The 24,152-nt window shown below is 45.5% G+C and overlaps 2 protein-coding genes across 6 annotated transcripts in view; both read left to right on the top strand.

Annotated features, from left to right (window-relative positions):
• FER (FER tyrosine kinase) overlaps window positions 1-24,152 on the top strand; it is a 447,462-nt gene that overhangs the window by 399,421 nt on the left and 23,889 nt on the right. The window contains exon 16 of one of the 5 annotated variants that reach the window (XM_043464504.1): window positions 11,650-12,232. The exons of the other annotated variants lie outside the window; for them this stretch is intronic. Within the exon in view, the coding sequence (XP_043320439.1) occupies window positions 11,650-11,713 (64 nt within the window). The 3' untranslated portion in view covers window positions 11,714-12,232. Of the gene's footprint in view, window positions 1-11,649; window positions 12,233-24,152 lie in introns of those variants that run through there. 5 annotated transcript variants of the gene reach the window in all.
• On the top strand, window positions 21,115-23,735 carry LOC122439474 (pyridoxal phosphate homeostasis protein-like). Its single transcript, XM_043464511.1, has one exon. It carries the CDS (start codon window positions 21,838-21,840, stop codon window positions 22,507-22,509), a length of 672 nt encoding a protein of 223 aa, XP_043320446.1. The 5' UTR covers window positions 21,115-21,837; the 3' UTR covers window positions 22,510-23,735.

Below are 24,152 nucleotides of genomic sequence, written 5' to 3'. Positions count from 1 at the left end.
ACCTTAGAAAAGTCTCTTCAGCTGTCAGAGCCTCAAAAATTAAGGTCTCAGCCCCAAAGTATTGTGTACAGTTTGACTGGAAGCAGCAGAAAGCATCAGCTAGCAGAAGGGGTGAATGAGTCTCTTCTCAGTGATCTTCCTTACTGATGTCAACAGATGTTTCCTCTAGTCACGGTCTTATATTTAAGTGTCTCTAGGTTTACAGAAACTAGCAAGGGTACTGACACTTATATTTGTGGAAAGTGGAAAAATCACAGACTCTTGGAAAGTTAGGTAGGTCCAGCCTGCTTAACAGTTTAGTTCTTAGAAGTCTCCTACTTGGAATCAGAAAACAGGTATAACAGATGTTTGGTCATCATACATCTTCTCATCAGGTGTCAGGGATGTCTATATAACGTTTCTGAACCTTTACCAGAGGTATGAAAACTGAAGGAATAGGAAAAAGCCTCCAAAGATTGTACCATATTTGTCTTGCTGCTGGAGGGCATCATCATGCTTTCATGCTGGGCGGGAATATTACATGCAAGGTGATCTTTACAGTATATAAGGTGGAAGGCTTCTGAATTGATTTCTGTGTTCCATATGAGTGGGGAAGATAGAATAAATAATTCAAAAATGGAAGGAAGAGAGAAATCTTTTCATAGTAAAAAAAAAAATAAGCAAAAACCATGTCCATAAGATGAAAATGGTAAAATGGGTAAGTTTAAGAATACAGGGACTAGAAACTTGTATCCAGTAACAACTCCTATTCGTATTTAGGGGTTCTCTGATAGCTCAGACAGTAAAGAATCTGCCTGCAATGCAGGAGATCCAGGTTCGATCCCTGGGTCAGGAAGATCCCCTGGAGGAGGAAATGGCACCCACTCCAGTACTCTTGCTTGGAGAATCCCGACAGACAGAGGAACCTGGTGGGCTACAGTCCATGGGGTCGCAGAGAGTCGGACACGACTGAGTGACTAACACACTATTCATATTTAGAAAAGAAAAGGAAGAGGAATAGTTTAAGACATCATTCTTACTTAGACATGTTTACGTCAGACTTTAGAAAGTCATTTTCACAGTTTTCAGAGAAAGGAAAAGTACTATTCAACATCTGTATTACTTTCCGGTTGCTGTTGTAATATCACCACAAACTTATTGACTTAAATGCAACACGAATGTATTCTCTTAGAGTTCTGAAGGTTAGAAGTTCAAAGTGGGTCTCGTGGGGATGCCCTGCTCCTGGGGTTTTCCAGGGGAGAGGCTGTTTCCTTGCCTTTCCCAGATTCCTGAGGCCTCCTGCATTAGTAGTTCATGGCCCCTCTCTCAGTCCTCAAAGTGCATCACTCCAACTCTGCTTTTAGTATTTTATAACTTTCCCTTTTTCTGAATGGCCTTGCTGCCTCCTTCTCATAAGGCTGTGATTACACTGGGCCTGACCGGATAATCTGGGGTAATGTTCCCAGCTCAAAATCTCAAATCCCTTTGCCACGATAGGTAACATATTCATAGGTTTCAGGGCTTAGGACAAAGATACCTTTGGGAATGAAAGACGACTAAATTATTCAACCTATTTTAGCATCTTAAAATCCTAAAGGGAAAAAAATGACTCAGTTGGATCAGGAGCCCTTCAAAACTGAAATTTGGAAATAATAGTGAAAAATGCTGTATTAGCTAGGAAAGGTTAAACTATGCTGCAGTAATGTAGAAATACTACATCTCAAGGGCTTACTGCCTAAAAGAGTATTTCTTGCTAATGGGACCTCTTCACAAGTCGCGTACCTGTGTAGAGCAGCTCCCTTCCCAGCAGTGGCCTGGGGACAGGGTGGTGTCAGCTTATGCTCCACCACTGCAGGGCGCCCCGTGGTCACCAGGGCGAGAGGAGAGCTGGGCGGCTGCAGGGGAGCTTTTCAGCCCTGAGCCCAGAGGTCACGCACGCCACACACTCCTTAGTCACGTGGCCCACCTCGCTGTGAGGAGGCGAAGGAGGAGGCTTCCGCACGCTCAGGGTGAGAGGGCCAGGTGCTGGCGTGCTCATACCTTAAGTAGCCGGTGTGTTACTGCCTGAGATGCTTTCTAGTGAGAGACTCTGTAAAAACAGCATCAGCAGGTTAGAAATTAAAACGCGCTGACGCTGTGAGAGTACGAAACACAATCAAATCAGAAGCCGGACTTCTGGTGGAGAGTAACACCAGACTAGGGAGGACAGAGCCGGTTCTTCTGGGCAAGACGCGACCGTCTCAGCAAGGGGCGGCACGTCAGGGGAAGACAGAAAAGGGACCGGCATTGCTCAGAGGCCCGCCCAGGCCGGCAGCGATAAGAGAGCATCAGCGCAGCTGCTCAGAGTGAGCTTTCTGCCTGAGGTGGACTGCAGCCCAGGGCACAAGGGACACCCAGCAATGAGGTGACTGAACTGTTGCTGGTGACGTAAAGACTCACGGAGAACAGACGATGAGCTGAAACACTATACAGTCTGCAAAGACTGTGTTTTCTGTTTTTCCATTTATTTTTATTAGTTGGAGGCTAATTACCTTACAATATTGTAGTGGTTTTTGCCATACATTCACATGAACCAGCCATGGATTTACATATGTCCCCCATCCTGACCCTCCCTCCCCTCTCCCTCCCCATCCCATCCCTCTGGGTCATCCCAGTGCACCAGCCCCGAGCACTTGTCTCATGCATCCAACCTGGGCTGGCGATCTGTTTCACACTTGTTAATATTCATGTTTTGATGCTGTTCTCTCAGATCATCCCACCCTCGCCTTCTCCCATAGAGTCCAAAAGTCTGTTCTATACATCTGTGTCTCTTTTTCTGTGCAAAGACTGTCTTGATTATTCACATGAATGAAAATTTAGATTGAATTTTGTACCAGTGATCTCGATGATGCCCTCTTGAAAATCCTCAAATGGATCCTTAAATAGATTGTGAGACCACAGAAGGGAGAGTGATGGTAAGAGGAGCAGCATGAACTCGTCAAGAACGTGTCTTTTTGTTCTTTTTCTGAGAGTATCCATATGCCAGTAGACTAAGGACACTGGTTGTAAGTGGGTCTCATCAGAGTGTCTGACAAAGTTTCCCATGGTATTCCTGTGGAGCAGATAAGGAAAAGAGTCCTCACTGATCGTGTAGTTGAGATTTGTAACAAGTGAGTAACGGGAGAAAGTAAAAAATAATAATAATAATCCAAAGAAATAAACTAGAGCCAAATGATGAAAAATCCTTATAAGCTATTTTAAGGGATTGGGACTTTTTCTTGAGGGCAATTTGGGTTCATGAAATAAGGTTTGCCTTACAGAAATATCATCCTCTGCAGTGTAGAGTGGAGACTGGAAGAGACTAATACTAATACTAGAGACGAGCCAGAAAGCGGGAGGGGTGGCCTGGACTAAGGGGATCACAAAGTGAGTAGCTGGTGAGTTTAAAAGGTCTTATGTTGGCAAGATGGGCAGGGATTTTTCGTTAATAGAAAGGGCAGAAACACACTGAAACATCGAACATGGCACTCTCGAGTAAGACTGAAGTGTCTTGCGTGGATGTGGGTACCATTCTTTGTCAGAGGGACTCATGATAAACTTTAGGCTTCTGGCGGGTAGTAAGATGGCGATGCCTGCAGGCCTGTGGGGAGGCTCTGGAACAGAGGAGGGTCCAGGGTTGGAGACCCACGTTTAGGAGTCACGAGTCTGGAGGTGGTGATCAGAGGTGGAACAGTGGAGACCGTCCAGAGAGCCTCTGGGCTGAGAAGGGAAGCTCCTGGGACCAAGCCTGGGGGGACAGTGATGCTGAAGGGTTTGAGGGCAGAAGAGATCGAGAGGGTCTCATTGAAGGTGGTCTGGTGTCTTAGAAGCTGAAGGGCGAGCTTCCAAGAGAGGAGCACGTGCGGGGAGTGGGCGGCCTGTGAGTGTGCGGCACGTAGCTGCCCAGAGGCACGCGCGCGTTCAGTAAGGTGACAGGGCGAACGCAGGTCACGGGCCCAGAGGGGGTGAGGTCATGGGACGGGGGACATGGGGAGGGACTGCAGCAGGGTGAGGGGTCGGGGGCACGCGCGCATTCAGTAGGGCGAACGCAGGTCAGCACGGGCCCAGAGGGGGTGAGGTCCTGGAGACGGGGGCGGCGGGTGGGCTGGGACTGCAGCGGGGTGAGGGGCCGGGGCACGGCTCTCCGTCCAGGTGCTAATGGAAAGAGTCAGACAGGAGGGGGCAGGGCAGACGAATAACACGCCAGTGTACCAAACAGAACCAGCCACTTATTTCTCAGAGGCCATTTAACCCAAAACATCATACTGTCTTTTGAAAACTGCTAAGTTACCTGAATTTCACGCTGGTGACATTGTTTGGAAGCCAGGTGTAGCTGTTCACTCCCTCCAAAAGCCACTTGAGCCTGTGGACTTACTATTTTTCAGTGAATTGAAAATATATACAGTTAGTTTGAATCAAGTCTTTACTATCTTCCAAGGGACACTGTTGTGTTTTTAAATCTGCTGGCAGTTCAGTGTTATAACCGATTTTCTTAGTGACTTTTCTGTGAAAATGCTTTAAAATGCAGTTTACTGCTGTTATCAGTAACAGGACGAGGCTGTAAAGTCTCCACTGTTTTAAATTCTGTGCCCCTCCATCTCTCGAGCCTGGACTATATATATTTTTAAGCCATTTATCTTCTTGTTGGACTTTTCTGCCGGAGTATACGCTGCTAGTGGTTTTATTTGATCACTGGCAACGAGTTCTGACATTTTTTTCTGATATTGAGCATTAAACATGGTTCCCTAGTGAGACAGTCTCTCTGCACTCCAGTGCTGTTAACTTTGATAGACTTCCTCTTATGAGAATAAGCTCCAAAAACAATCGAGTTATTTTCCTTAGTGATTCTCCATTTTTGTGAAATTTCATTAATTGTAAAGTTGTAGATTTCAATTTGCCTACCACTAGTCTAAATTTAGCTTCCCAATTTAAGTAGCATCTGAGCATTGGGGATTTGGAAACTTTCATGCGTTAGCTCAGCAGACTGGCGTCGAGGATGCCTCTGCGGCGTGTACCTGAGTGTTGAGGCCCAGGCTGTCATCAGAGGCTCTGCACAGAGCTGACGTTGCGGCAGAGTCAGACGAGTAACCCTGGTTAGCTTTCAGTGAGACACACAGTGAACTGTGCTATGGTGCACAATCAGGAAAGACTTTTCAAAGGTAACAGTCCTTGGTTACATTTTGAAGAATGAGTAGGATTTAGCTAGATGAAGAAAGGAGGGAGGAAAAAAAAATCTTGTTTTAAAAAATTCTCTATTTTGTTGGAAGAATCTGAGAGTCTGTGAAATAAATGAAGTGGAAATGGTGGCAGGGAGAAGGCTTCACTTTAGAATTAACCTCCTCCTAGAGGTATGGCCTCTCCTCTCTCCTTCAGCCCACCATCTGGTCGTGCCTCAATATCCTCATGAAATCCAGCTCTGCCCATGACACCACTCGAGGAGATCTTCAGTGGCCCCACACCGCCTTCGGAGAACGTTCAGACCCGAGAACTAGTCTTCCTGGGCTTCGGGCCTCCTGACCCTCCTCAGAAACCCCAGTGCTCACTGTCCCCCAAAGCCACTGCACTCTTCCACCTCTGCGTCCTTGTTTAGGGTGTTCCTTCTGCTTAGAATAATCTTCGTTTCCTTCCCTGTCCATTCCCTTTAGAAGCCTTCTCATCCTAAAAAGTTAAAATATCTCAAAAAATAATATGTCCATGCAGTATAAAGTCATTAAAAATAATTCTGTGGGACGAATATTATGAAAAGGTTATTTAATATATTAATAGATAAACAGGCTACACTGCGGTATGTTTAATCACAGTTTTAAGAAATGAACATGCAAAACAAGGGACTCAGCGTATCAACGTGATATGAACAGTCACTGTCTCTGGCTTGTTGGATAATGGCTGCTCTTTTCCCCCTTTCAGTCCAGTCTATATTTTCCATTTTTTTCCCTGGTGCTTTTACAGTAGGAAACAAAGTGATAGATGGTATTTTCAACTTTCTAGTTTTTTTTAAAACCCTACTCTTTCCTCAAGAGTTTCAACTCATTATGTCCATCTTAGATTCTTCTGTGGTCCACCAATCAGAAATAATATTTACTTTCTCTCTACCACCATTTTGACCTTCTTACACAATAGCACACCATATCCTATGTTATGCTTTAATTATATGCTGCAGGTCCCACAGTAACCAACTGGCATTATGAACAGAGATTACTACTTGCTGAATGAGTGAACCAATGCTTATGGGAATTCAAAGAAGGACCGTTAATTTCTATACAGAACATAAAACCTTACTGGGTAGATGATACACATAGTCAAGAAAAGTATAAGTTAGTTTATAAGACACTAAGAACGATAATTGTCAAGAAGCATATAATGTGGAATGTGGGGTGGAGGCAGTGACGGAGGGATTTTTTTAAGGTGTAAAAAGAATCCTGTTTACCAAATGAGATTCAAGGATTATAGCTGAGATAGGTGCCAGAAGAAAGCACTTTTATTTGGAAAAATAACAGTGACATTTGAAGGTCAAATTATGAATGCAGAGTCAGGGACTGGAGTCTGTGAAGAGCCCCAGCCCACCCTGCCCAAGCCTGTCCTACTGGCTCTGAGCAAAAATAGAATGTGACTGCAGTAATCTACAGAGCCGATCATCTGCACTGATAACAGGCCATTGACTAGTTTTAATTTACCTGCCTATTGAGATTCTATTTTGCTAGCAATGGTTATTAAAGTGACAAAGAAAAGGACTGCATCTTTTTTTTTTTTTCCGATCCCAACTTGAATCTTATAAGAGCATCTGCTGAGAGGAAAGAAAATGAACTCAAGGCATCTTTCTGTCTCAAATATTTGGTGATACGTTGGAATGCTGTTCATGCTTACTATTTTCAGATATCACACAGCAAGAAATAAGGCATCTCATATAGCTTTCTCCCCCTACAATTAAAAGTTAGCCTGTGGAGCTGCACGGGTGTCTCTTAGGGATTCGGTCACAAACCAGACTCAGAGACACTGATGGTTCTGTCTCCAGACCACATGGGAGGAAGCGGTGAGGAATCAGATGACAGGGCTGGGAAGAGATTGGGGCAGAGTCCTGGCCACCAGGTAGCCCTGCTGCTTTCTGAATGCAGAGCTGGTTCAGTCAGGCTTCCCTCATCTCCTCTCCGTGTTGGTGTCTAATAACTTTCCTAGAAGGAATACTGCAGACATAATTGCAAAGAGTCTTTGTAAATGTTTCGTGAGAAAGAAAATCCTATTATGGAAGCTTCCAGTCATAACTGGCTGTGCAAGATACTAGTCCATCATGTACATCTTAATCCTTCAGGTATTCATAACCGAGAGCTGTCAGATTTCAGTTCCCTGTCCTAAGTAAATTAATTCATCAAAATCCTATTTCACAGTGCCTCCTTCTCTCTGTCTTGGTATTTTGTTTTCACTTCTGTTGCCTTTATTTTGTCTCATTTTAAAATGAAGAGTAGGCTTAGCTTGGCAACCCTTGACAGCATCCCACTTGCTTTTCTGTGGCTCCTTTTGGAAGCAGGATGTCAACTGTTCGGGTCACAGATGAAGGGAGAGACAAACCTTTGGGACCAGACCAATTGTGTGACTCGATAAAAACATTGTGAGAATTTTTCTGTCTAGATTCTGAATTTAAGCTAAAAGTAGACCTCAGCACCTTAACACTCTTGGGAATCTCATAGGCTGATGGATGCAGGATATGGGGATTTGTGGGGGAGAACCACACCTTGATGTATTATTTTGTTTTTCCCCCACTCTCGGCATGATTGCCTTTTTCAAATTCTTTCTCTTCAGCATACACTAAAGGCTTTGTGGGGACTATCATACATAAACATCAAGTGCAGAAGTCAGGAGCAAAGTAAATGCAAAAGATTAAAAATAGGACTAATTGCTTAAATGTAAAGTGTGACACTAATACGATGAATGTATTCCTCTTCCAGCCTCACTGTTTGCAGAGTGTTCACTCTTTGTACAATTATCATTTACTAACAGTGTCTAGGATGCCTTTTTAAGCTTTTTAGCTTTGAGGCCGTAACAGTGTTAAGAGGACTCACTGCGTCTTCAGTGCCTGAAACGCGCCTCCAGGGGGCCTGCTCTCAGGCTGCGTTTGTGCTGCTAGTGTCTTTTGAGAAATATGGAGTTGTAAAAAATACGTAAGTGATGAGTTACGTTACACCTAATAGTATAACAACATCTAGACTAAAAGAGTTCTATTTTTTAGCTTCTTTGGTAAGACTTTGGCATTTTAAGCTCTTAAGGAAAATAAAGGGATTTCATTTGGGTATTAATGCAGACAGCACCATTTTTATGAGATAATATCCTTAAAGCGTATATCCACCAGGCGTCCCTGGTGGCTCAACAGTAAGGAGATGCAATACAGGAGATGCAGGTTTGATCCCTGGGTTGGAAAGATCCCCTGGAAGAGGAAATGGCAACCCACTCCAGTATTTTACCTGAAAAATCCCATGGACAGAGGAGCCTGGTAGGCTACAGTCCATCGGGTTGCAAAACAGTCAGACATGACTTAGCGACTAAACAGCAATCCTTAAAGTAATACAGAGATAGTTTATTGAATTTTCATTTGACTATTTTACCAAAAAAAAAAGACCTGTAAGAAAAGTTCTTCTTACAAAAGAAACTGTAAGTGCCATAAAGACTAGTTAACTGCTCAGCATTAGAAAAAGTCATTTAAGAGCCACAAAACTCTACTCCAAGCCTTACTCCTTCACTAACAAATACTGGGCAAACACTGATGCTTTTCCTGTGAAAATGACTGAACAAAAATCTCACCAAGATAGTAAAGAAAGCAGAACACTTACCCTCAGAAGCATTTTCACAGATTAAGGAGAGACAGTGTTTTAATACATTTATTTGCTTGGTTTAACTTAAAAATATTAATTGACTGTATGGTCCCTTAATTATTTTGAAATCCCGTATAAAGACATCCCAGAGTAACATGCTATCCCAAGTTCTTTATTAATAATAACACCACTAACTTTAAAATGATGAAGTATACCTGTACGTATCTTAAGATGCCCTACATATTTTTAATTATCTTTATGGTGATATAAAGACAAGAAAATGCACAGTTTGACGAGTCTCCGCCAGCGCGTACAGACTGGCTGCCAGCAGAGAGCTCCCATCACCCTGAGGTCCGCTGTGCCCCCTGGGCTCAGCCCTCTCCTCCCGCCCCAGCCTGAGAGCCGCTCATCCTGTCTTTCCCCATAGCTGATCCTTTCCTAGAACTTCAGCTAAAAGAGACTGTTCAATATATACTAGTCTTTGTCCTAGTTTTTTTCACTAAAAACATAATACTGTTGAAGTCCACCCATGTTGCATATAGTTTTTGCCTTTTAAATTCCGAGTACTATTCCATTTTATGTTACAGTTTGTTTTTCTAGCTACCAGTTTGATGGACATATGGATTATTTCCACTTGGGGGCTGTTACAAACAAAGGTGCTATGAATATTCATATATGTCTTTGTGTGAATATGTTTTTGTTTTTCTTGGGTAAATATCTAGAAGTTAAATGACTGGGTTGCATGGAAAAAATTCTGAGAAACTGTCAAACTGTTACTTTCCTAAGACCTGATGATACTGAGCCTCTTTTTTTGTGCTTATTTGCCATTCATATGTCTTCTGTGAAGCAGCTGTTCAAATCTCTTGCCCATTTTTTTGTTAAACTTTTGTCTTTAAGTTACAAGCATTTGTTATTTTCTGGAAAGAAATTCCTTTATCAGATAGAAATTTTACAGTTTTTTTTCTCTCAGTGTGTGGCTTGCTCTTTCCTTGGTCTTCTTTTCAAGAGCTGTTTCTAATTTTAATGAAATCTAGTCCATCAATTTCTCCTTTTGTGGATCACGCTTATGGTGGCGTATCTAAGAACTCCTTTGTAACCAGAGTTACGAAGGTTTTCTCCTATGTTTTTCATTTTAAAAATTGTGTGGTGTAGTTCTTCTTTTCAGATCTGAGGCCTGCACAATCCCTGCCGCTTGTCCGAGCTGATCGGGGGCCCTTTCTCACACTTCTCCTTTGGTTCTTTACCTGCTTACCTGCCTGTTTCTGGCTCTGCACACCTTCTGGCCAGAACGTATCCTCTTGTCTTCTGGGGACTCCTAGTTCCAGTCCTGTCCCTTCCTGGAGCAGAATACAATGGAAATCCCTTTTTAATTGTCTGCCTCTTCCCCTTCCTCTGACTTTTCAGGACTAAGAATAATTTCTTAGATGTCCTATACATAGCTCTTTCGTGCCATCTTTTAGAAAAAAAAACCTCAAAACATTTTTATTTGCCTGGTGGAAAGTGAAGGTTCGGATGTACATAGGGCTTGAAATAACCCTTTAAAGTTGGGTTTTAGACAGCAAATATTTTAATTTGACTAGAACTCAGTGCAAAGTTCAGAAAACCCCATTATGCTAATTTGATAGCACTGGAAGAGTGATTTAGTTGATCCTGTGTGTAAGGATAAGATTGAGAGATGTTTTTTCCCTGGCTTACGTCAAACGTTGTTTTTGTGTCTGGATAATTGCCCTGGCAAGTCTGCAATGCCTTAGTGAGGCTCTCTTCAAGCCTGCAGCGTTTCGGGGCACTCCGTCTTCTCATCTGTGCCCATCCTGCCCTCTGGCCCTCTGCTGTCTCTCCGACAGCATGGGTTGTTACTGCTAAGCTCCTTGAGGACAGAACCTGTTTTTTCTAACACTGCATAGTACTTGCCACATATTTGGTGCCAGGAAATGCTTGCTGCATTCCCTTTAACATTCCCAGATAACAAACCGTATCATCTCCCTTTATACTAACAGCCTAAAGATCCCTATGCACAGAAATTCTGCCATTTCATCTGTTAAATAATTTGGACCCACTTTCTCCAGTCTTGTCTCATTTTTCTTAGTAACACAGTCACCTAAAATGTTTACCACTGACTGGCACTCTCTTGTACACCACCGGCGCTTTATTAAATCACACAGATACTTCTGAGTTTCTAGTGAGTAACGTCCTTTCTGTGAGTGTGGCCTCTGTCTTGATGCCGCATGTCCTTTGGACCAGGAAGACTTGATCTTTGAATCACCTTCCTGAGCCGTTATTAGTTAAGCATGAGAGGGATTATTTTTGTTATTGCTGGAGAGAACTTTGCTATGGCAAATTTTGCAGAAAGAAATTTTGGGATATTGGTATAAAAATAAGCATCTACTCTTCCACTACCATCAGAAAAAAGAACAAAATTATTTTTAGTATATAAAATTCAGTTTTAAAGAAAATATTCTTTTGAAAACATAGCTGCCACTTAGTATATTCTTTGATAATCTGACATAAATATAATCAAGAACATGGATAATAAAACCTTTATAGAATAGTTTGGTTGCCTGGTATGATTTTAGATAATAACTTTATTGTTTAGCACATGGCAATTTAATGAAATTTACGTGTCTATTTTACAGCTAATGTAATGGATTATAGAAACATTAAGAAAATAAAACTGTCCACATAATAGTTGAGATTTGCCTGTTATTATATTAATAGAATCAGTCACCAAAAGAACTAAACTGCAGAAAACCTAAGCTATTTATTATAGCTTTGACAATAATTGCGATAATTGGTTCTGAGATTCCAGCTGTAAAGGACTTGTGAAGGTTTGCCTGTTCTTTCTCTGAGACAGACTTGATCCCGATAAGGCGCCCCCAGAGACCCTGAAGAGCCGGCTTCAGTCAGCAGGAGAGTGAAGCAGACGCAGCTTCTCTACAGAATGACATCACTCCTGGTCAACAGTCAGACCACACGCCGGTGCAGTGCGGGATTCCATAATTACTCTGATTGTTTCCGCAAGGGCTGAATCTGAATGCCCCCTCTTCCATTAGTGAGAGAATTATTAAAATACTCAGAGGTGGCCTCCATTTCCTTCGCCGGTGTTTCAGCGGCCATTTGCTTGGAAAGCAGGTCCGCTGGCCTGCCCCTGTCTGATCATTGCTTCGGATCCCGTCTGCCTTCCTCTCTGCTGATCCTGCTGACATTTCGCCCACCGCAGGCTTTAGACATTGCTCCCTTCTGAGCCAGGTCTACGTTCACGTTGAATTGTGCTGCTTTTGTTTTGTACCTTTGCTCATAATGCATCTGGGTTTCTTGTTGTTTTCACTCTTTGATGCATTTCCTGTTTAGGATCAGTAATATGTCATTTTGGTGAATTCTACTTTCTTAGAAATACAGTTCTTTTTATTCTATTGCTGCTCTTTTTCTGCTTTCTGGTGGCAGTGTTGCCACAACTGCCTGTGGCTCAGCTGGTAAAGAATCCACCTGCAGTGCGGGAGGCCTGGGTTCGATCCCTGGGTTGGGAAGATCCCCTGGAGAGGGGAAAGGCTGCCCACTCCAGGATCCTGGCCTGGAGAATTTCATAGACTGGGTAGCCCGTGAGGTCATAGAGAGTGGGACACGACTGAGCGGCTCTCACTTCACTTCACGTGCACTTCCTACTGCTGAGCGTTTTACACTGTAGTCCTTGGCTCATCTTGTGGCAGCTGGCCGTGCCTTCAGCACCGATCGTCTTAGCCACCCCCACCTCCTCCCTTCCACTTAGCATGTTGAAGAGGTCTAGGACTCTTTTTAACAGGGTGGATCAACAGTTATGTCGACATGATTGTATCACTCATGTCCTTGCTCCTGCTGTTGTTTGCACACCGCATCTTCCTCTTTTATGGATCCCTTTTTTACATTATGTCAAGTATGTCCTTGAGTAATTCTTTTAGATGTATCCTATTTGATAATGCATCATTTATCTAGTTTGCACCAAAGGAACCTAAGTTTCATAAGGACATAAATTTGTGTGTCTTGTCACTGTTTGCCTAGAAGAGTGCCTGGCAAATAGGAAGGGCAAATTACATACTTTTTGAGGGAAGCAAATCAATTTATTTTATCACTTGGCCTTCTCCTTGTCAATTTTAAATCTTTCGTGGAAATAGTGAGAAACTGCCTATCACATTTTCCTACTTTCTGATACCAAGTTTTCCCCATAGTTACTCACCTTTATTGATGACTCAGGGGCATCATGATCTGTATCACTCATTGTGATTTTTTCTAGTCTGAGAGCAGAACTCCCTCAAAGTGTCTCAGGGAAGTGTGTCTCTCAGTGAACTAGCTTCCATGTGCCAGATACTTTATTTTTCTTCTGTTATACCCAGTTGGAAGCAACTGGTCGTAAAGAGATGGGACCAGGTGGAGCCCTCTGGAAGTGTCATTTTCTGTACACAGAGCAGCCTTGTCTGGAGGAGACTCTCGTCAAATAGCCTGGCAGTCATAAGTGCAAAAGAAGCTTGAAAGGGAAAAATTCAGCCCGTGAAAGCTCTGTGGCCTGTAAAAAGCTAGATGAGAAAACAGCTCAAAGCGGAGGACCAGGAGCCAAGCCCGGAGGAACGGCCGCCCCAGTAAGAAGGTGCCTGCGGTGCTCCGTGAGGTGCGGGTGAGGAGCCGCAGGGAGCAGCCGTACGCCTTCCCTAAACAGCGAGCGTTGTTCTCCATCTCCTGCCCTCCCCTCGTCCCTTGCTGTCGAGGTCTCCTCATGCTCAGTGCTAGTAAATGCTTAATAAATCTGCTGTCCCCATTGTCTAATGCTACATCCAATACCATCCCCAACAGAGTGACTTAAAACAGCATTTCTTACTTATTTTTGTTTCACCAGTTCGGGTCAGTAGTCTGGGCTGGCTCAGCCGAATGGTTTTCTGCATTTCTCCCCTGGGGTCTCTCATGTGGCCTCAGACACCTAACAGTTTGAGACTGGGGGGTTAACACAGCCTCACTCACACGGCTGGGGCCTCCTTGCCCACTGGAGGCTGTGCCCCTCTCTTCAGATGGCGTCTTCCCAGGCCTTTTTCCACAGGGTCAGGAGTGTTCTGGGAAGACTAGAGTGGATGCTGCAAAGCCTCTTAAGGCTCACACTTCAGCACTTCATACTACTACTTCTGCATGTTCTGCTCATCCCAGGCACGCGTTAGCCTGGATACAAGGGATGGAGAAGAACAAAATATTAGGGCTGTGATTTCATACCACATCCGAGAGCCCACTCCTCTAATTTTCAGACTTGTCACCTCCAATACTGTAATGTGTGGACTTGCATAGCTATTTCTTGTAATATTGAGTTTCCTTAGAGAAGGAATTGGGTTATCTTTACCTGCAGCACACAGCAGAAGACCCGGTACCTATTAATGCCTTAATAAAGAGAAGTTGAACCATTGATGAGCTGATTGGTTGATAGGTACATACAGTTCATGGGTGGATACTCTTTTTTGTGTACACTTTATAGATAGATTCTGAGATTAATGGAATAGTGGTTACTGCAGCCATGAAATTAAAAGACACTTGCTCTTTGCAAGAATAGTTATGACCAACCTAGACAGCATATTAAAAAGCAGAGACATTACTTTGCCAACAAAGGTCCGTCTAGTCAAAGCTGTGGTTTTTCCAGTAGTCATGTATGGATGTGAGAGTTGGACTATAAAGAAAGCTGAGCGCTGAAAAATTGATGCTCTTGAACTGTGGTGTTGAAGAACACTCTTGAGAGTCCCTTGGACTGCAAGGAGATCCAACCAGTCCATCCTAAAGGAGATCAGTCCTGGGTGTTCATTGGAAGGACTGATGTTGAAGCTGAAACTCAATACTTTGGCCACCTGATGCGAAGAACTGACTCATTTGAAAAGACCCTGATGCTGGGAAAGATTGAGGGTGAGAGGAGAAGGGGGCGACAGAGGATGAGATGGCTGGATGGCATCACTGACTCAACAGACATGAGTTTGAGTAAACTCCGGGAGTTGGTGATGGACAGGGAGGCCTGGCGTGCTGCAGTCCATGGGGTCGCAAAGAGTCGGACACGACTAAGTGACTGAACTGAACTATAGCTAGATTCTAAGAGTAATGGAATAGTAGTTTTAAAAGTACAAAGTAAAATAGAAGTATGTCTTTTTGATATAGAGCAGAAGAAGTTTTTGTTATGTATCAAACAGTAACTATAAAATACTGGGTTGTTAGAACCTAGAAACTCATCTGTGTATAGAGACTCAGTAGTGTTTCCTTAATCAGTTCCCAGATCAAATAACCATATATTATTTATTTTCTGTATCATCATTGTTATCACAAAGGTTGGGCGTCATAGTCTTAAGATATGTATTGTGGCATGCATTTACTGTCAGATTAGTGAACATTTGTGCCAAAGTAGCAAGATCTTAATAAGGCAGTCTGTTTGCAAATGCAGCCTCTAATTCCTTTGCTTTAGAAATACTTTAAATAATCTAAAAGGCTCAACTATTACCTAATGTCAGCCAAGACTCGACTGATGGCGCTAAAAGAACAGTTTGGTATCTCGTGGAATTTACAAATCCCTCGTCCTGGTTAAGTTTCCCCATAGGTGACTGTCACGTGTAATCTCACCAGGCCTCAGCAGGAGCCGCCCTGATTTACCCGCTTCTGGGCACTGTCCTGAATGTCGTCAAAGCAGCTGTCACACTTTCCTCTCATAGTCTGGAGAGGACTGAAATTTGTAAAAACATGTGGAGTCCTTTAGGCATGATAGGCTTTACACGTATACAGATTATTATTTTGTCCACTTTGAGTCTTTCAGACACTGTTTTATATAACTTCGGTGTGCAAGTTGGTAAATGGAGATTTCATTAAGAGACCAAAAGGACACATGTGTATGCAAAGCTAATATTTGCTTAGACAAGTAATCCTTCATGAATGCTAAATGCAGATTTTGTGTGGATTACCGCAAAGAATCATGGAACGAATAACTAATCATAGGAGGCCATTTGGTGAATATTTAAAAACCTTTTACCTTGTAGAAGTATACGAGAAAAATAGTTACATGTATGAAACCAGTCTTAATATAATACCATAAAAATGAAGTCTTATCAAACATAATACAGAATTAAAAATGAGCTAAGATAAAGCAAGCCCTCCTGACTATGAAAAGAAAATACAGAGAGACAGAAAAGAAATTGAATTTCAGATCTTTGTTTCAAGATAAAAATGAATTATTATAAAATAGACCTTATTCATGAGTTTGGCTCTCCTTATTTGGATTTCATATACTGAAAGCAATCAGAGGACTGAAGGAAAGTTTATAATAAACGTCACCTGGGATATCACTTCATAAACCTAGAAAACAACATTAGACATTGAAATGGGAATAATGAAAACGGCATTTGAAAGGAATGTAAATGGGAGGCAAGGAAAGAATTGTTGAGACACATCAAAGGAAGTCATTACTTCTCTCGAACTCCTACGAATACTGAAAAGGGTTTTCCGTTACCGGGGCTGGTGCCACAGCGAACGGGATGCGCTCTCACCCGCCTCCGCACCCGCTCGGGCTGTGGTCAGACACGCTCCGTGTTCCTGCGCTGGGGGCGGCCGTCTTCTGCTCGACTGAGAGGGTGGCCTGAGCGGCTCCCACGCTTCTCCAGGCCGGGGCAGCCGTGCAGTCTGCCCGACCGCCGTGTCTGGGTGCAGGAAGTGGGGACAGGGCACTGGGGGACGCGGCCCATATGGACTGTCTCGGCCACGCCCAAAGCCCGTGGGCTTCCCTGCGCGGAGAAGATAGTCCTGCAAAGCGGCGACCCTCTGCGGGTGGTTCGGTATCCCTCTGCGGGTGGTTCGGTGTCCCTCTGCGGGTGGTTCGGTATCCCTCTGCGGGTGGTTCGGTATCCCTCTGCGGGTGGTTCGGTGTCTGCGTCGAGGATCATTCCACCGCGATTAGCGTGTGTGAGCTCATTGGCACCTGGACGTTTTGCAGACCGTGACACTTCAAATGGTCTTGACCGCACCTTGTGCCTCACAGATTATACCAGTTGCTCTCCTTCTTTCCCTGCCTTTCGTGTCTGAGTTTAGGTGCCAGTGTGAGTGCGCGTGTCACACAGTGAAAGTGTAAACAGTAACAAATGGTTTGGGAGGACTCGTTCTGTGCCTTTGTAATTGTCATGTGCCTTTACACAGGACAGGAAAATAGAATAGCAAAGATAACACATATGTTGTCGTCTCACTGCAGTCGATATTCTGAGCCTAAGCACTGAGCAGGGGCTCTATTTCATCAAGTCTCAGGAACAAGATGGCAGAAATCTGTCTACTCAGGGACTGCGGAGCTTGAGTTTTGTCAAGATAAAAACAGTCATTCAAAGGAACCAAAAGGATACTCAGCATTGTAGAATGCTGCAAGCACACAAGCTTTGGAGCAAGACAGATCCCACACTCAGCTACTTGTCCGCTGTGTCTCCATGAGCAAGTTATTTAATCTCTGTGCCTCAGTTTCCTTATCGGTACCGTAGTGTCAGTCGTGTCTGATTCTGCAACCCCGTGGAGCTGCAGCCCACCAGGCTCCTCTGTCCATGGGCTTCTCCAGGCAAGAACACTAGAGTGGGTTGCCATGCCCTCCTGCAGGGGAGCTTCCCGACCCAGGGATCGAACCCAGGTCTCCCGCATTGCAGGTGGATTCTTTACCACCTGAGCCACTAGGAAGTCCTGGTGATGCCTACATTTAAGATAGAGATACCTGCATTTAGATAGCAGTTAGGGATAATAGGTTAAGCTCCTTGTATCATGCCTGTCACATACTAGGTGCAAAATAAGTGGTCACTCTTATTCTTAGCGGGTCAGGAAGTATGTTTTCTTGATTCAAGCTTGTAACTTGTAACTAGCCCCCCAGCTTTACTTCCATTCATTAGTGCTGGCATTCACACTTGTGGTGGGAAGGTAGGAAACCCTTCACCAGGACCGTCGAGCATCCCTGTGTGGCTAGTTCATGCAGCCGGTGACAGGGGGTCAGTGCCTTTAACCAGAGCTTACAGAATGTTAGAGTGGAAAGGGCCATACACTGGCTGCCAAGCGGTGGGCCATGGACCACTGGCTCCTCCAGGCTACTGCAAGTGTCCAAGTGCGCATCCAGCTTTGTTTGAGACAGAATAGTAGATTTGTATATATCCATATGCAGTATTATTTTACTATTGTGATTAATGGAATACAAATTTGTTTCAATACATTTTTGAATCCTTAGGAGCTTTTTTATTATATTGCATTTTCTCTGTCAGCCATTGTGAAAATACAACTCTCACATCGGGGTAAATGTGGAACAAATGAGTCATAAAATTGTTACATATTATGTGGAAGACCTTAATGTTCAAGAAAGTCAAGAACTGGTGCTCATTCCCAAGGCCCAGGAAAATGTGTGAGGTACTCGTTTACATGGCTTGTTAAGGAAAAACCCTGGTGATAACCCAGGTCTCCAACACCAGGTCCAGAACCCCCAGCAGAGGAGGTGTTCTCACTGTTGCTCCTGGAAAAATCTGAAATGTGTTTCATGTTCAGATCAGTACTCATGAAGCTGAGTATTGACAGAAAATGAATTGTTTGAAAAAGATTTAAAACAGTACCTGACAAATACAAAACATCCAACAAATGGTTGCTATTATCTTGACGACTATTCAGTAAAGAGTGATTCTGTCACTTTTTTCTATCTGTTGCTCAGAGGAATTAGCTGTATCCAAGTGTAGCATTGTAGGTTTTATCATTAGTCACTCAAGCAAGTAGCTTATTTCTCCTACTCTCAGAACAGGAGTGGGTGGATGTTTTTAAAATCTCCCATCCAGAAGTCTTTTAGCAGCAGAGGCTCTTCGCGTTAGTACTGAGGCTGCGTGTGGAGGGCAGGTATCTCTTGGCCTTTACTGTGGATGCTTAGGACAGCTCTGTTTTGTTGTTGAATTCCCCATGGGGATTTGGTATGTTTCTGTGAACTAAAGAGATTTTCAGTATTTACTTTCCATCAATATTTTTAATTTGTCTTTCCCACTACCCACAGTGCCCCAGTTCTTCTTGACCAGACTCTTTTTTATTAATAGGTTCACTTTTAGATCAGTATTGATTTATAATTTGTAGTAGTCTCTTCATGTCAAATAGATGGGGAAACAGTGGAAACAGTGGCTGACTTTATTTTTCTGGGCTCCAAAATCACTGCAGATGGTGACTGCAGCCATGAAATTAAAAGATGCTTACTCCTTGGAAGGAAAGTTATGACCAACCTAGACAGCATATTAAAAAGCAGAGACATTACTTTGTCAACAAAGGTCCGTCTAGTCAAGGCTATGGTTTTTCCAGTGGTCACGTATGGATGTGAGAGTTGAACTGTGAAGAAAGCTGAGCGCCGAAGAATTGATGCTTTTGAACTGTGGTGTTGGAGTAGACTCTTGAGAGTCCCTTGGACTGGTTGGAGATCCAACCAGTCCATCCTAAAGGAGATCAGTCCTGGGTGTTCACTGGAAGGACTGATGTTCAAGCTGAAACTTCAGTACTTCGGCCACCTGGTATGAAGAGCTGACTCACTGGAAAAGACCCTGATGCTGGGAAAGATTGAGGGCAGGAGGAGAAGGGGACGACAGAGGATGAGTGGATGGATGGCATCACCGACTCAATGGACATGGGTTTGGGTGGACTCCAGGAGTCGGTGATGGACAGGGAGGCCTGGTGTGCTGCAGTTCATGGGGTCGCAAAGAGTCGGACACGACTGAGCGACTGAACTGAACTGAACTAGAGATTTGGTATCTAACATCATCATGTGGCCCTCAAGTGATAGTAGAAAGTGGTGAATAAGAGATGCTTAGTTTTGACTATACAGACAGAGGTTCATAGCTATAAACCATCCAGATTAGTCACAGTACTTAAAGACAAAGGAAGTTCCCCTTGGGTTTTTCGGATTAATTGAGGACTAAAGCAGGTGTTATCACTATGTATTTGTGGTTCTGGATTTTTTTCAGTATCCCTATCAGTGGTATGAATTCCCTTTCTTTAGTTAACTATCTAGGAATTGTCTATAAGCTAGACGAAAGAATGTGCCGAGTCCATTGCGCGTATCCAGCTAGAATTCTCTTACAGGGAAGTTGCTGACAGAAAGGAGATGAAAGAGCCAGAGTAAGCCGTGTATGTGCGCCCCCCACGTCCATTTTGGTGAACGCAGGTGGCTTCCGGGGCCTCCGTGAGTGGCACTCCTGCAGCCAGCTCTCAGGGAGCAGGTTCAGGGCCCGGCTCACCAGCCGCGGCCTCGTTAGGGGGGTCACCAGAGCCTCTGTCTCTCCACGGACAGCCCAGGGCCGCGTTTCTCCAGCGCACACAGACTCAGGCGGAGGCCGCTCAGCCTCCAGGGCTGACCCTGCTCTGCTGTTGCGAGAAGGACGCGTGGTTTAGAAGGCACTCCCCAGAGGGAGCCCTGGACAGCTCTTTCAGAAGCTGCGCCTGCTCTCCCCGGTGGCACATGTGAAGAGCCCGCCTGCCAGGGCAGGAGACGGCAGAGATGCACGCAGGTTCCATCCCCGGTGGGGGTGGGGAAGGTCCCCTGGAGGAGGGCCTGGCCACCCGTTACAGCGCGCCTGCTGGAGAATCCCGTGGACCAAAGAGCTTGGCGGGCTGCAGTCCAGGGGGGGCGCACAGCGTGGGACACGACTGAGCGGCTCAGCAGCGGTGGGCTGATGTTCCCCGCATGCCCTGCCCGCCCCTGGAGCCCGCCGCGCCCGGGCCGGCTCTCCGCAGCCTGCTCTGGGTGCTCAGCCTGTGCCTGCTCTCTCCCCAGTGTCCAGCGGGTCTGCGCCATCATCCCTGAGGGCCTGTGTGCCGTGCCGCCGGGCGCTCAGGCCTGTCCAACTCTGCGCCCCCGTGAACTGTACCTGCCAGGCCCCTCTGTCCACACAGATTCTGTATGACGTCTGCCAATTATCTTCTGGAGTAATTTATGCCAAAATGTGATTAAAAAGTCTCATGTGCCTCCCTCCCCACAGGTAGCATGTTTGCATTTTTGCAGAGGCTTTAAGCAACTGAAGCGCCTCAGATCCTGAGGACTGTGTCCCGCGGGCAGCAGGCCAGGGCTGTCGGGAGCCCCGTGGCTCTCACCGTAGCAGCCCGCAGGGCACTGGGCAGGCCTCAGCAGAGACACACGTCACCTGTCCCTCTCACGTGTCTGCACGCACGGGAGCGGCGCCTTCCTGCCCGCCTCCAGAATGCGTGGCACTCAGCGGTTTTTCAAAGGAACAGAAAAAGCACAGTTTAATAATGGGCCTAGCGTCCACAGTTTTGCAGCTGGGGCTTCCTTTGGGGCCTCTTCTTTTAGAACCAAGAGCCCCATTAGTGGTGGGGCACACGGCTCACCAGGCAGAGGTGGGAGTGTGGTGCAGGAAGCTGCGAGGGGGAGGGAGGTCGAGGAGCAAGGCTGTGGGTGGAAAACCGGGAGTGAAGTCACAGGTGCGCCCGAAAATGAGGCATGCAGCGAGGTCTTCACCTTCACGTGGATTCTGTTCAAAGGAAGAGAAGGTGATTTAGAGATGGAAAGAAGCGCCATGGGATCTGCAGAAGGGTGAGGCTGGTCACTTCTCTTTTGCCTCCTCTCTGGTCCCATCTCTGTCGGCTCAGTAGTGGCGGCCATGACGTGGTCCCCGGGGCCCACTCTGGGGCCAAGAACACGCCATACCACCCCGCCTCCCTCTCGCGGTGGCCTCAGTCTGTGGAGGGGTCTGTCTCTGTTGTTGTGTGCCAAACTTTCTAACAAAAACCAGGCCATCCCACTTTGCTTCCATCAGGACACTCGTGTGTCATTTCAAACCATTTGCTGACATTCGGCTTCTTCTGAAAATAGGTTTTTCCATTTTTTTTCCCTCCACTTTTGAGACAGGAGAGTGGAGTGTCACTTCCTTTCTTAAAAGTAATCAACTTTTGGGGGATCAGCCTCGCTCTGCGAGCAGTGAATGAGTGCGTGCAGCAGGCGGTGGCGCGGCGGCCGCGGGATCTCCCAGCCATCCAACCCCGGCTAGTAGCGGTCAGCAAAACCAAACCTGCAGACATGGTGATAGAGGCCTACAGTCATGGGCAACGCACTTTCAGGGAGAACTATGTTCAGGAACTGCTTGAAAAAGCATCAAATCCTCAAATTCTGTCTTCGTGTCCTGAGATCAAATGGCACTTCATTGGCCATCTACAGAAACAAAATGTCAACAAATTGATGGCTGTCCCCAACCTCTCCATGTTGGAGACGGTCGATTCTGTGAAGCTGGCCGACAAAGTAAACAGTGCGTGGCAGAAAAAAGGTTCCCCCGAAAGGTTAAAGGTTATGGTCCAGATAAACACCAGCGGAGAGGAGAGCAAACACGGCCTTTCCCCTGCAGAGTCGGCGGCCCTGGTGGAACACATCAACGCCAAGTGCCCCAGCCTGGAGTTCGTGGGGCTGATGACCATCAGGAGCTTTGGGCACGATCTTAGTCAAGGACCGAACCCGGGCTCCCAGGTGTTGCTGTCCCTCCGGGAGGAGCTATGCAGGAAGCTGGGCATCCCTCCCGACCAGGTGGAGCTGAGCATGGGCATGTCCGTGGACTTGCAGCACGTGATTGAAGTGGGATCTACAAACGTCCGCATCGGAAGCACCATTTTTGGAGAGCGAGATTACTCCAAGAAAGCAGCCCCGGACAAGCCTGCAGCAGAGCTGAAGGCCCCGGAGGAAGTGGCCCAGGCACACTGACCCGAAGGCGGATCCAGGAAAACTCACTATGCGCTCACCTGGGCCTCCACCTTCCACGGCCCCGAGTCACCGCATCTCCACGCCCTCCTGGGGACCTGACGAGAGCATGCCCAGGGCGATGTGTGTGGATGGGAAGTGTCTTAGGTAGTGTCTGACACAGGAAGCTCACTGCAAGCAGTGGCTTTGGACTGGATTTGAGGAATCCAGACGTTTCTGCAGATCAGATGCCTAGGTCAGGGCCAGGAGTTGAGTTCAGGCTTGAACTCTGCCCAGGAATGCGTTCCCCAGGTGCTGCCTGTGATCGCCACAGTCAGAGGGATTCCCACTCGTCATCCACTTGGATAGAAAATCCCTGTTGCCAACTCCGTACAAACCCCACAGAGCAGTCACCTCTGCCACGCCGGAGCAGCATGGTCTCTGTCCCCCCCCCGTTTCCATCCCACCCAGTTAACACCAGTCTCCACTCCAGATGGCAACTTTGGGTAACTTCAGGACCCAGCTCGAGTTAATCCCCCACGCCCATATTGTGGCCGATGCGAGTTGTGTCATCCATCAACCACCCTGTGACCCTGAAAATTACAGGGCGACTACCATGAGTGGGCCTCGGGCCTTCCTACCGTCCCCTCCAGAGACAGGACTGTGAGCTTTTCCCTGAGGCCCTGTGGTGATGAGAATCGAATGGTACGATTTTTCTGCCACCAGGGTCCTTGCTGTGATGATTTCATATCAAACACCAGTGGATCTCCAGTAGCTCCCCAGAAATTAAAGATTTCCCCCAAAGCCAGTTCAGGCTCTCAGTTTCAACAAGACTTGGCTTTGAGGGTCCTATTCCTGGGAGTACTTTTTAGGAGCATTTATAGCTTCCCCTCCCGACCATATTTATAAGACAGGAATTTGCAACTCTAGATTGTTAATAGAGTAGCTAGCTCTTCAAAACCCAGAAAGCACAATTCTCAGGCAGTTACAACAGACAGCTATAGTCTGGGTCATCCTTTGTTTTCTAGGTGGGTTTTTTTAATTTATTCAAACCCCAGTCTTTTAATTGTATGACAACAACTCCCATGATGCTGGTACTGAATGCAATTTTGTAAAACTTAAACCATTACGATTCCTATACTGTTTGAATCAAAGCTCTAGTGTGATAATTTAGCATCTATTAAATAAAAATGTGAGTTTGAAGTACAACTTCTGTGCTAATTACAAAGCAATTAAAAGATTTGTTTTCTTAAAAAAAAAAAAAGTAATCAACTTTTAACTCTTCAGTTGTTTAAATTTCGGAAGTTGTAGCCACTGGCTGCAGATGCGGGGTGTGTAATGGGATTGCATTCTGGAAGAGAAGCGCGAGGTGTGTTGAGAGGCATGAGGCAGGCGGCCAGCGTGGCAGGCTCTGAGGCTGGACTTCAGTAGCCCCCCACTGACTGTGCAGCCCTAGGCGGGCCACTTCACCCTCCAGCCTTCAGGTTCATCTCCTATATAAAGACGGAGGTCATCAGTACCGTAACTAGAAGAATTAAGCGGCTTTTATGAAAGGAGCTTAATATGGTACCTGACATTTAGCAAATGCCACATAAGTTGTTGCTGTTAGAAGAACTAAATTGGATGGCTTCTGTGTTTATATAAATAGAAAGGTGGTCAAACAGGTA

The sequence above is a fragment of the Cervus canadensis genome, chromosome 4, assembly GCF_019320065.1.
Source record: "Cervus canadensis isolate Bull #8, Minnesota chromosome 4, ASM1932006v1, whole genome shotgun sequence".
NCBI classification, from domain to species: Eukaryota; Metazoa; Chordata; class Mammalia; order Artiodactyla; family Cervidae; genus Cervus; species Cervus canadensis.
This window is presented reverse-complemented; position numbering and strand designations above follow the sequence as displayed.

Excerpts from the sequence above, each read along its gene's own strand:
- LOC122439474 (XM_043464511.1), top strand. The coding sequence starts at position 21,838 with ATGGTGATAGAGGCCTACAGTCATGGGCAACGCACTTTCAGGGAGAAC.